The sequence below is a fragment of the Cygnus olor genome, chromosome 8 (assembly GCF_009769625.2).
Source record: "Cygnus olor isolate bCygOlo1 chromosome 8, bCygOlo1.pri.v2, whole genome shotgun sequence".
In the NCBI taxonomy this organism is placed as follows: domain Eukaryota; kingdom Metazoa; phylum Chordata; class Aves; order Anseriformes; family Anatidae; genus Cygnus; species Cygnus olor.
The window spans coordinates 10,961,895-10,974,502 of NC_049176.1; the positions used below are offsets into that span (position 1 = coordinate 10,961,895).

The 12,608-nt window shown below is 49.1% G+C and overlaps 1 protein-coding gene across 2 annotated transcripts; it reads right to left on the minus strand.

Moving 5' to 3' along the window:
- Nucleotides 1-525: 525 nt before the first annotated feature.
- Nucleotides 526-8,712, minus strand: ZNF648 (zinc finger protein 648). Of its 2 annotated transcripts, XM_040565501.1 has the most exons (5): nt 8,602-8,712; nt 6,778-6,851; nt 6,272-6,603; nt 4,474-4,629; nt 526-2,410 (listed from the first exon to the last, which is right to left on the minus strand). In XM_040565501.1, exon 5 carries the CDS (start codon nt 2,296-2,298, stop codon nt 1,132-1,134), a length of 1,167 nt encoding a protein of 388 aa, XP_040421435.1. In that variant the 5' UTR covers nt 2,299-2,410; nt 4,474-4,629; nt 6,272-6,603; nt 6,778-6,851; nt 8,602-8,712; the 3' UTR covers nt 526-1,131. The 2 variants fall into 2 exon arrangements, with proteins under 2 accessions (XP_040421435.1, XP_040421436.1); XM_040565502.1 differs by lacking the exon at nt 6,272-6,603 and having other exon boundaries at nt 8,602-8,659.
- Between the last annotated feature and the right edge of the window lie 3,896 nt (nt 8,713-12,608).

Sequence of the window (12,608 nt, forward strand, 5' to 3'; positions counted from 1 at the left end):
CCCACTGCCATAACGTGTCAATACATACCTCTTTCAACTTTATAGTCCTGGGGTATTTGGCAACATCTGCTCGACTCTGCCTGCCTAGTTTCTAAGGAAATTGTTCTTCACTGATCATTTGAATCTAAATCAAGGTGAAGAGTCTAGCACACACTTTGAGTAGTACACAGACACAGCACAAAACGATGGTTTTGTTAGGAGAAGCTTCCTTATGTCCAAAAATGTTTAGGAAATAACGTTTAGGAAAAGATTCCTATGCAACAAGTATCAAAGGTGACTTAATTTGGGTCTTTCTCCTGCTCTTTCAATTTTTGTGTTCTCGAACTTTTGCTACTGTAGTACTCAGCTGGACAGATACAGAGTGCACAGTTCCATCATAAATATAAATGAATTCAAATCCCTCACCCCAAGAACATGCACTGTTGTAACGAAAATAGAACTCTCTTCATTATTAACGGTCATTCAACCAATAACACAAAGGTGCATAAGGAACTGGTACTCCCTTGGATCGAAACATTTATGAAATACAGCTGATAAGTGTTTAGTTTATTAAGGAACTGTTTTGTGGGTAGGTTTTTTGTTTGTTTTTTTAAAAATAACCAACATGATACTTCCCCTCCAAATAAAAATACATAATGGAAAGAAAAATTCCGCAGAATGCAAGGAGGATGCAAGGACAATCATGGACTCTTACAGCTTAGCAAAGACCTGCAACAACAGATCTCCAGACCCAGTGCCAAGGAGCCATCACACTCGAGAGGGCAGGGCCAATCTGTCCAGTGACCAAGACTGCAGAGAGAAGTTTCATAGCCCATGCATCCTTGCAAAAAGCTCAAGCAGACGCATCTCCGATTCACAGTGGTGACACAGTGCCAGCACATGTGAGCTATTTCAGTCTTCACAAGTCTCACATTTTGTTACTCAGTGGTAATTTAGCTATTTATTCACGCAAAGACAGTTTAAAGCCAGTAAGTGCAAGCTCTACCAGCACAAGTTCCTGAGCTCCTCGCTCAAGTGGGTCCAGACTGGCTGTAGTGCATGCAGTGGAGTGCTTTCCCCAGGCCTCTTTAACAGGCCTCGTTCAGGTTAAGAAGCAACCAAAGGAGACCGCAGCCACAAACGAACTAAGAATTACGATTTGTCCAGTTTGTGCGTGCGCTCGTGCCTCCGGAGGGTACCTGACTCAGTGAAGGAGTGACCACAGTAGTCGCAGGAGTAGGGTTTTTCCCCGGTGTGGATGCGCTGGTGGCGCTGGAGCGATGCCAGCCGGGTGAACGTCCCTCCGCACTCCTCGCAGTAGAAGGGGCGCTCCCCGGAGTGAGTCTGCTGGTGTCTTTTCAGTCTGAGCAGCTGCACAAACGCCATGCCACATTCCTGACACTTATAGGGCTTCTCTTGCCGGTGGATCACCTTGTGTTTGGAAAGCAGGTTAGGCTTATCGAAACCTTTGCCGCACGTCGGACAGGCATAAGGCTTACAGTCTTCTTCCTCAGCCTTGTGGTTCTCTGCACAAGGCTGGTCGGTGTACTCAACAGTCTGCTGGTTACGGTGCACAATCGACCAGGGGTTCCTAGCCATGCCATTTCCCAAAATCACCATGGAGCGCTCTATCTTGTGCACGTTGCGTAGATGCCTCCAGACATCAGCCGTGCGAATGAAACCCTTGTCGCACTCCGGACATTTGTGCGGCCTGTCACTAGAATGGATCAGCTTGTGCATTCGCAAATTGGCTGCGCGGAAGAACTCTTTGGCACAGACAGGACAACGATAGGAGTTTTCCACGAGGTGAGTTTGCTTATGTTCCTGCAGCTCGCTCGTACCCTGGAAAGAGGCACCACACTTCTTGCACCGATATGGCAAAGCTTCTCCAGAGATGGGTTCCACATCCTCATCAAACACACCACCAAGAATGGTATTTTCATTATCACCACGCGCTCTTCTCCGTGGCTTCTTGGAGCGCTCGGAGGAACAGCGCTCTGCATCTTTATCTTCACACTGCAGGTCAAAGTTGGTACTGGAGGGGACAAATATCCCAGCTGTGCTCTCACCTCGTTTCTGGTAGCAGGTCTCATAGGTTTCCTTGTCTTCACTCTGCAACTCTGTTGGAAGCTCCTGCTTACCTGGCAGTCCAGCAGAGTTGCAACAAGGACTGGACGTCTCTGAGTAATTCATGTCTACCTCCTCCTGAAGGTTAGGTTTGTGGCCCACCTCCTCAGTGGTCTTTCTGGAATAATTTGACTGCTTCTCACTTGTGTCACAAGTGTTACTCTCAGAGCCCCAGTCCACCTTCAAATCCATCCTCTGATGTGTACACTGCGTTCACCTGCAGCTCGTTGATGATGCGTATGCCAAGAGAGTCAAGTCTTTCACGGTAAGTCCATCTCATTCTCAGCTCTTCTTACAGTCCTCCCTTGAAAATAAAAGACCCATTTCAACAGTGATTTTCTGGTATTAACAGAAGGTAAAGTTAACACAGTAAAGATTTTTTTTTGATTAAAAGAATGGGACAGGCAATCATTTATGTGGAAGGAGAAAAACAATCATCTACTATTATAGATGTAAAATATGTACACTCAGCATGTAGAATGCACACAGACTATGTTTAATAAGGTTAAATCCTCTGTCACAATTCAGCCTCCTCTTGCAAACTGACCTTGCTAACAGAGAATGTGAATATATGCAAAGGTAATTGGTCCAAAATGCATGAGTCACAAACTTTCTTGTGAGGAAGATGTTTTCATTTATGCCATACCAAGCTGTGGATTTGCAAGGTTTTCTAGATTTGTCCCAGCAGCCTCTGATGACAGCAGCTCCACAGGGAGCTTTCAATCACCTGGTTTAAAAACGTGTTTGCATTGAATTGCTAATCTAACCTCAGAAAGCACATTTTTTCCCATCCTGATGACTCCCTTGGTTGTCCCTGACCCCCGCTTTCTCCTTAACACCCATTTTTCATATTCCCTGCACTCCCACTGCTTCTTCACTTCCTCATGGCTGCTTTTGTCTGGGTAAGACTTCCCTGAACACAAGCACATATATACCCCCACAAATCCACGTAAGCACATATGTATGCACGCATACAATTCTGTACTGACATGCACACAAATATAAAGCTTGGCTATTTAGTTTCAGCATGCTTAAATAGTTATAAAGGCAGTATAGCAATGTGCTTTAAGTGAAAGGTCTCATTCACATCTCAGAAAGGCCGGTTTCATTTGAGACACAAACTGCGCTTTCTTCTACTGTGATGCAGAAAACAAGCCTGAATTGGTCGTCTTCATTAGTCACTGCCTGGAACAGAACGGCTCAACTCACCCACCAACTTCAACTGTTCCCACTAATTTAATACTACTTGCATGAAAACAGGAACTATTCCTCACTCCCTACAAGATGCCGAGCATCTCCAGTGGCACACCTTCAGATCCCTAGTTGAGTCACCGATTCGCTATTTCCTTTGTCGAAGAAGAACTTTTCAAAGCAGGCTGGCGCTGCTTGGCTTAATAAGGCTCCCTGACCATGCCTGTCTGGTTTCCACAGGGGGGAAATATTTAAATCATGATGCAGGTTTGAAAAAAAAAAAAAAAAAAAAGAAAAATTAAGGCAACATGAAAACACCGCACTTTTCCCCGCCCTGCTCACTACCTGTGGGGCTCCTCATCAAAGCCTGGGCTCGGCTTGGCCCCATGCTGGCAGCACAGTCACAGTGTACCCAGGCCCACAGCAGCTGGTGGCAGGGTGCCCCCCAAGTACCCCCCGTGTGGCTTTGCTGCTTGGAGCTGCAAGAGCAGCCAGAGGAACAGCCCCACGGCTATCAGGGAGCTCACGATTACCCCCCGCCAACGGTAACCGCTCATCTTTCCACAGAAGTTCAGCAGCAATTGGATTTGATTCCAGGCTTTGGTTTGTTAGAAGAAACAGGCTCTGTGCTCGTAAGGCTCTGGCCACCTCCCTGACTTCTGTGCCTCATTTCCTGTTTGAATGAGTTTTTTCTTCAGCCTGAACACCCAGATCTGCACATGGAGTTCTCTGTGATGTCTCACCAGGCCTTCCACTACCAGGCACTATTTCCTTACTCTTAATGGCAGTCGTTTGACACATCCTAGGATCCCATCTACCTTTTTCAAAGCCACGGGACAACAGTAGTCCCCAGGCATTCTCAGATTCCTTTCCTCCCTCCTTCACAGCTGATAAGCCACCAATTTGAAGCAGAAAATTTCACCATTTGTCCACCACCACTTCCCAAATTCTACTCATTTTTCTGCAGCTCTGTACGTACTCCATGTCTGCACATTTCATTCCCACAACTCCTTTCTTGCATTAGCATCATTAGACTAATTGTTCAACACAAGGAGTCCAAACTGCAGTCCCCATGAAGCCCCATCATTAACCTCCCAACAGCTTCTCTTCCACTACACCCAGCGGTCCCTGACCCAGTCCCCCAGCACTCTGCATTCCTCCCCCAGTTATACTGACCGGTGCGGTGCTTCCTGCAGTCATCATCACTCTCCAGCATCACTGCGTAACTTTGCAGAGATTGCTCCTGCTTTCAGCATTGCAGTTATGTTGAACATTGGACAGCTGTCTTGGTGGATCTTCTTAACAAAGCTCACAGGTTTTCAAAATGGGTATCTACAAATAACAGCAAATGGAGAGATGAAGTTAAAACCAAACAGGAGTGTACATTATTAGCATGGAAATATGGCATTTAAGTTTTGCTGTGAGAATCTTGCAGAGAAAGAGCTGTCATTTCAACTCTCACAAACTAGGAAAAAACTCACGAGTTTTTTTTTAAACAAGCATTTTTTCTGAATTTAAAATCTTTGACATTTCTTATTGTAATGCAGCAGTTGGGCACAGCAAAGACTTTCTTCCACCTAGACCCACGACACACAAAGTCACGTGCCTCTTCACTGTCCCTAACACATCCCTTCATTCATCAGTATTCATTAGGAAAACTCTAGCAATACAAAAGCATGTATGGGACCAACAGCAAGCATGTCTGTGTGGGGTGCAGGTGATAAACGGTCATTTTCTGTTCAAAACCTAAAACCGATATGCACACAAATCACGTGTTCTTACAACTGACACATTAAAACATGAGGGGATGCATGGAAAGAAGGGATGATGAGTGGTTCTGGCCAAGCGGGCTGTGCAGCCTACCAGCGAGACTTCTGCAAAACCAGCATCGGAGGGTGGTGACAAGCCAGAGAGCACCACAACTTGGAGACCACGCATGCACAAAAGCTCTAATTTAACGGGTCAGTCTTACAAGCAGAGGTGCCCCAGATGAGTCTAGCTAGCGCTGATCACATCCCACAACTGCACATCTGTTTTGACTTCAACCTGACACAATGGCAGTGGAAGCACTTCCTCCCACAGGTGCCACAGAATGGCAATAATGCCAGCAAACACTGGTCTCCCTTGAAGGGACCACGGAGTCTCTGCAGAACATTCAGTCATCGAGTTACAGTTACACTGGCCACTCTCAGAGATGGCAACTGGGGACAGACCTTTTTGCACAGGTATTTATGAGCAGAACTTTTCAGAGGACAAATTCCACTTAGATCAGAAGAAAAACAGAAAGCCAGCAGTGCATGGTGTTGTGGAAGCTACGGTGTTTTCCTTTTGTGCATACACTCACTCCTCCTCAGAGAACCTGACTCAGTGCAGTCTCAAGAGCAGTAAGCACTCAAGTAGGGCTTCCTCCAGTATGGTGGTACTGGAGTGATGCCAGCCAGGTGGACGGCCCTCTACACTCCTTGCAATACAAGAAGCGCTCCCCTAAGTGATTTTATGGTGTTGTTTCAACCTGAGTAGTTGGACAAAGGACTTCCCACACGCCTGACATTTGTAAGGCTTCTCTTGCCAGTAGATCACCTTGTGCTTGGAAAGCACGTTAGGTTCATGGAAACCTTTGCCACACATTGGGGCAATTTTCTGTATGGTTTACATTCTTCTCCAGGTTTACGGTCATCTGAATATTGCTGATAGACACTGGCCTCATCCTCCTGGGTCCTGTGTACTTGAGACCAAGGGTTCCCAGCCACACCACTTCCTAAAATCTTTGGATGCTCTATCTTGTGCACATTGAATAGCTGCCTCCAGATACTAGCCGTGCCAATGAAACCCTTGTCACACCCTGGACACTCATGTGGCCTGACACTACAATGAATATGTGCATTTGTAAATTTGCAGTAAGGAAGAACTGCTTGCTACCAACATCGATATGGGTTTTCCACAAGGTGAATCTGCTTGGGTTCCTGCAACTCACTTGCATCCTGGAAAGAGGCATTGAATTGCTTTCTCCTGTAAGTCAAAGCATCTCTAGAGATGGGTTCCAGGTCCTCCTCCCCAAAAGCATTAATAAGAATGATGCTTGCATCATCCTTGCTTCTCCCTCCTTGAGGTTCCTCTGAGCGTTCAGAGGAACGGCGCTCTAAATCTTTATCTTCACGCTGCAGGTCTAAGTTGGTACTGGAGGTGTCAAAAACCCCAGGGGTGGCTGAATTCTGTTTCTGGTGGCAAGTTTTAAAGGTCTCCTCTTCTTCAGACTGCAGTTCTATATGAACTTCTTCTCAAATCGATGGTCCAGCAGGAATGCACCTAGGAGTAAGATGGTGGTGAGTAATTTTCCTCCACCTCCAGCTGGAGGCTGGATTTGCAGCCCACCAACTCTGAGGGCTGTCTGGAATCACCCAAGTGTTCCCCACCTGTGTGAGAATTGTCACTAACAGAAACCAAGTCCACCTCCAGCCTACAGAATCACAGAGTGCTTACTTGCTAGTAATTGTGGAGACAGGCAGTACAAATTCCCGTGACCTTTCATGGCTGGCTTCTTCCAGGTCAGATTCCTTAGAAAATAAACAAGAATTTCATTATCTGCCAGGCAAAGTTAGGATTTAAGATGTCAATTTAGTTCAAAATACTTTAGGAGTAATACACAACACAGAACACTCCAAATGGTAACTCACGGGTTAGACCGAGGACCCAGGACAACTCTATTCACTATACTTTTTCCTGTTGTTGCTCTGAGACAAGACAGAAAAGGGCTTCTATGTCAGGGTAACACAGCCAGCATTTACACACCCCAAGACTTGCACCCACATAAGTGTCAATACACTCATGCAAATCATGAGCACAGTCCCCACACTAGCCTCTTGCTTTCAGTAATGAAGAGCAGGCCACTCTGCTAACCTTTTTAACCTAAATAAAAAGAACAAAATGAAAAATGAAGTTCAGAGATCTTATCACATGCATGTTGGTTTTCAGACTAATATAGTTGGCTTTATCAAGTTCTGTGTATTTTTTAAATTTTACTCCTAATAATGAGGTATTTGAAACATAGCTTGCCTCCTACTTCATACGTTGTACTTACGAGCACGTGATTTCATTAAATTCTACATTCCAAGCATTTTCCATCAGCCTCGATGATTTATTGCAGCACGGCAAAATAAGCCCTAATCAAGGGGAAGGGGGCAGCTCTCTCCTCCCAGAGCTGGTTATAACACATGCTACAGCTACAGAAAGGGAACAAGCACAGCCAACGCTCCGACAGTATCCTGCTGAGCACAGTTCAAGGAAGGTTCAGGATCTGATGCTGTCCTCTCTCAAATGACCCAGCGCAAGGAATCATTCCACTATCTCTAGCCATCTAAAGACACATAAGGCTTTTCTGCAAAGCAATCCAGGGCCTTCCAGGTCTTGGGGTCCCAGACAACTATCATCCCATAAACAAGGCATTCAGATAAGCGAACATGTTGAGAAAACAACTCCTAACTAGAAAACAACTCCTAACTACAGCCAACGTCAGGTACTGTTACAAAATCCGGAGTCACGCTGTAAACACCAGGGTACAACTAGCTGGAGGAAACTAGGTGAGGACTGCAAAAAGCCTGCTAGGCAAGTCACAGCCTTTCGGGCGTGCTCCGGGTTCTCAAACTTCCCTTTCCCTTTGCACGTATTGATCTGGACTGTCAGCAAACCTCTATGCAAAATTCATCTGACTTAGCTAACATCCCCAGCTCAACTCCTGACAACTCCGATCAAGTTCTGGGCACGCAGGAGCCCTCCGCGGTGCCGTGCAGACGGTGCATGTGCAAGGACACCCCTCTGGGCTGGGGCTTTAGGGGGGATGAATCATATAGCTGTTATCAGCCCGTGTCCCGTGTACTTACACGTTTAGCTGCGAAAACCCAGAAAATGCAAACACAAAGAGGTCCGAGGAGAGCCCTGCACCCGCCGAGCGGTTATCTCGATACCCTTGAGCTGCGCTTATTTGCTCTTGTGGTAACAGCTCCTGGGTTAGGAGGCTGCTCCAGGAGCGCCTTTGCTACCTACCCAAGCAGCCATTCAGCACCGGGGGATTTCTCCAGGAGTACCGGATTAAGCGCCAGACGCCTATTTTTAGCGCTGCCCAGACAGCCGTACCCTCTCCGCAAGTTTTTTGGCCCAAAAAGGCGCAGGGCCTGAGGCGCTCCGCCCGGCCCGCAGCGAGCCGGCCCCTGGCCCCCCCTGGCCCCCCGGACCCCCATCCCGTCCCACCGCCCCCCTCTCGCCCCTCCGGCCCGGGGGATGCCCGCACTGCCCGCCCCTGCCCCTCACCGTGCGGCCCGGGCCGGGCGCTGCCCCCCGGCGGCCTCGGCCCCGCGGGCGGAGCGGGCGCGGCGCTGCTCAGGGCCCGGGCCGGCCGGCGGCCGCCATCTTCTGCCGGGACCATCGGCAGCCCCCGGCAGCTGCCCGCCGCTGACGTGCGAGGCCCCGCCTTGCTGCCTGACGGACGGCTCTGTTCACCAATCGCCGAGCGGAGATCCGTGACTGGCAGCGCGCTGCACCAATCGTGGTGAAGGAGGGGATAGACTCCTCCCGGCTGCCCGCCCCCTCACACCGCCGGAGGGACGGCCGTGGCCGGGGTCCGGCCCCTGGCACACCCCCCGGTGACTGGCACGGCCGGGGCCGGCTCTGTCACACCGTCGGTGCCAGTGGCACGGCCACGGAGCAGCCCCCGTCACTCCCCGAGCGTGACTGACACCCGGAGACCGGCCCCTGTTACTCCCTCAGTTTGACTGATACAGCCAGCACCAGCCTCGTCACAGCCCCGGTGTGACAGTCACAGGCAGAGCACTGCCCCTGTCACACCCCCAGAGACTGTCACAGGCAGAGCACTCCCCTTGTCACACCCCCAGGGATTGTCACAAGGGGTAGTGTCACTACCCCTGTCACACCCCCACTGTGACTGTCACAGCCTGGCACCAGCCCCTGTCACACCCCCAGGGACTGTCATAGGCAAAGGACCAGCCCCATCACACCCCCAGGAACTGTCACAAGCAGAGCACTGCCCTTGTCACACCCCCAGTGTGACTGTCACTGGCAGGGGACCAGCCCCATCACACCCCCAGTGTGACTGATGCAGGCGTAGGACCAGCCCCATCACACCTCCAGGGACTGTCACAAGCAGAGCACTACCCCGTCACACCCTCAGTGTGACTGTCACAGCCTGGTATCACCCCTGTCACACCCCCAGGGACTATAATAGGCAGAGCACTGCCCCTGTCACACCCCCAGGGACTGTCACAGCCTAGCACCAGCCCCATCACACCCCCAGGGACTGTCACTGGCAGAGGACCACCAGCCCCATCACACCCGCAGTATGACTGACACAGGCAGGGACCAGCCTCATCACTTGCTGTGACCAAGCCCCCAAGATCAGTCCCCATCACACACACCTGTGTGACCAACACAGCCACAGAACAACCCCTGCTCCAACCCACAGTGTGCCTGTCACACTGAGACCACCCCTGTCCCCTGGCCTGTCACACTGCCATCGCCTGACACAGTGACAGCCCATATCCCACCCCTCATCGCCCCGGTGGGCCTGGCACAGCCGGAGAGCAGTGTGACTGGCACACAGAGACCCGTGCCCTTCTGCAGCCACAGCACGACTGACACCCAGGACAACTGTCCCATCAGTACGCAAGCCCACGAATCCTGACGGTAAAAGATAATCAAACTGCTGACTCTCCTCGGTCTGCCCTGCACAGCCTCGATGTCCCCCTCCTCACACAACCACTCAGCCAGCAGGGCCGAGGAAGCCAAAGAGCAGCGTATGCACACTGGGGTCACACTAGCCACCAAAAAACACAACAGGGGACAGCACCACGCTGTCACAGGAGGAGCAGACTGTTAACACCCATTTAATAACGCAGGTTGTCTGGAGGCACGGGGGGGATCCACCACCAGCAAGCCCAGAAATAATGCCCCCGAGCAGGGTGTGAGCCACGCCTGCTGCGTGCCGTGATTTCTGCGCAAACCACCTGCACTGCCCACGGATAATGGAGGAATGACTGTGCGAGAGAGTGCGAGTGCATTGTGTGTATATGAGCAATCCCCTAAATATACGGGCTGCAGGGGAGAAGCCTCCAGATCCAGGACTCTTTGCTAAATCAAGTCAGGGGTATGATGCCTGTGCTATGCAGATGAGCTGTCATATTGTCTCCCACACAAGACTGTCTCCAAAGGAACCTACACCTACTGCAAATATCCTGCAGCATATGGACATTTATAGGTCAACCTGGAAAAAAGTGAGAATAATGATTGTCCTAAAAAAGCAGGAACCCAAATAATTTTCCAGTATTATTTTGGAAAATGCAGACAAGGAACAGGCTGATTTATATATACCTGAGAGCCATTAGAAAATGTCAGATTGCCTCTAAAATGCATTAGAATAATAAAAAAAAAGCCTCCAGCTTTCTTGTGCAATAAGGGAGTGCAATAAGTAAATAAGAATCCCTAATAAAAAGTCGCTCCCTGAAGTGACTTTGCAAATATACCCTTAGCCTCCGTCATGCTGGGGACAGAGTCTGGGACCTCGTCCTAGCAGCCAGAAACACCATGGAGCTGACACTGACAGAAGAGCTGTGCTTTCATTGCAGGAGCGACCGTGATTTATAAACCGGGAACTCCTCCTGTAATGATTTCAGAGCAAACCCAGAACGTTTGTTACCCTTCTCTAAATGGAGCTGGAAAAAAATAACTTCGGGTGCCAACTCTGTGAAAACAACGCGTGCCTTGACAGCATAGCGTTAGATGATTTAAAAATGAATACCCAGCAATATTCTAGGTGTGGTGGGAGGAAGGGGACAGGCAGCCCCCCAAGTCTGTTTGCATTTCCAAACTCTCAGCATTCCCCTCCAGCACGTACCTGCCACACCTCCCAGTTGTATACACCATCCCCAGCATATTTTTCCAGAGCTTCGGTCTCTGAAGAGAGAAAAGGAGCTGAACTCTCCGTTGACTGACACTTCTGCTGGAGAGCTGAGATTTCTATAATTACCATCAGAGAGAATTTGGGGAGGAAGGTGGATTTTTTATTTATTTTTTGTAAATTCGGATGTCGCACATTTAAAAACAAAACATTTTACTTAAACATCAGCACGTTGGTTCATAATTGCAGTGTGCGGAAGAGGAGCACGTCAGTAGTTGGAGAAACATTGAATTTGCAGGGAAGCAACTGAAGTGTTTGCACAGAAGGGGGCAAATGGAGATAAGACAGGCTGTCTTCTGCTTGCATTCAGCTGTCGGGAAACTTGCACAGCAGAGATTTATCCTTTTTAAAAAGAAGCAAGGAGGAAAAACAGAAATCTATAGGAACACCTGCTTTCTCTTCTCCTATCTCTGCAAACTCTCAATAGATTAACTGTTGGACCACAGCTTGACTGGTTGACACTGTCGGTTTCCACCACAACAGATCTCTCTCACATCTCTGTTGGGGTCTGTGCACCCACTTGCAGGACCATCCTCACAAAGGTCACATTGTTCAAGGGCGAGAATCTATCTGCCTTGAATATTTTGGCCACAGCTGGGATCATAGAATCACAGAACGGTTTGGATTGGAAAGGACCTTAAAGATCATCACCTTCCGACCCCACTGCCATGAGCAGGGACATGTTCCACCAGACCAGGTTGCTCAATGACCGAGGTGTCCGTCTTTGCACATTGGTAGGAATGCCTTTTCATTTGGCTCCCATTTGGAAGAGTCAAGACATAAAAATCCCTTGCTGATAGGCAGCTATTGAGCCCCAGCTGGCTGTTTTTCAGCCACTGCTCTCTGTCGTCACCCATGAAAGAGATGTTTTTGTGGGACTAGGCACACTCAGGGCAGCAGAGAAGCTTCATCTTATTTATTTATTTATTTATTTATTTTGCCTTCACCGACAGGGAGCTGAGTCTGTACTGTCCCACGGGCACGAGGTGGCTGTGGCAGCACTGGCAAGATTTGTGCCGGCATCACGGCTTGCCAGGCTGAATGGCTCCAGCATAATGCCTTTGTACTGCCCACAGCATGCTACTGATGGGCCGAGCAGGACACGCAGCTACGTATTAAATGTACAAGTGTCTCAGCAAAACCCCTCTAACCTATGAGACACTGAGGGTCTGGTTTGATTTGCATTTGTCAGCCTTTCTGATCTGAAGTGTAACATGCCGTATGGTGTTCTTACACCTGGGAGATATCACAAAACACTTACCTGCAACAGAGGCAGCTAGGCTTCATATGGAAAAGCAAGCCTAACCTTTAAAATTGTCTGCAAGATGGGAGCAAATGAAGTCCTGAA

Bases quoted from the DNA above. Each gene is read 5' to 3' on its own strand.
- ZNF648 (XM_040565501.1), bottom strand. From the start codon at position 2,298: ATGGATTTGAAGGTGGACTGGGGCTCTGAGAGTAACACTTGTGACACA.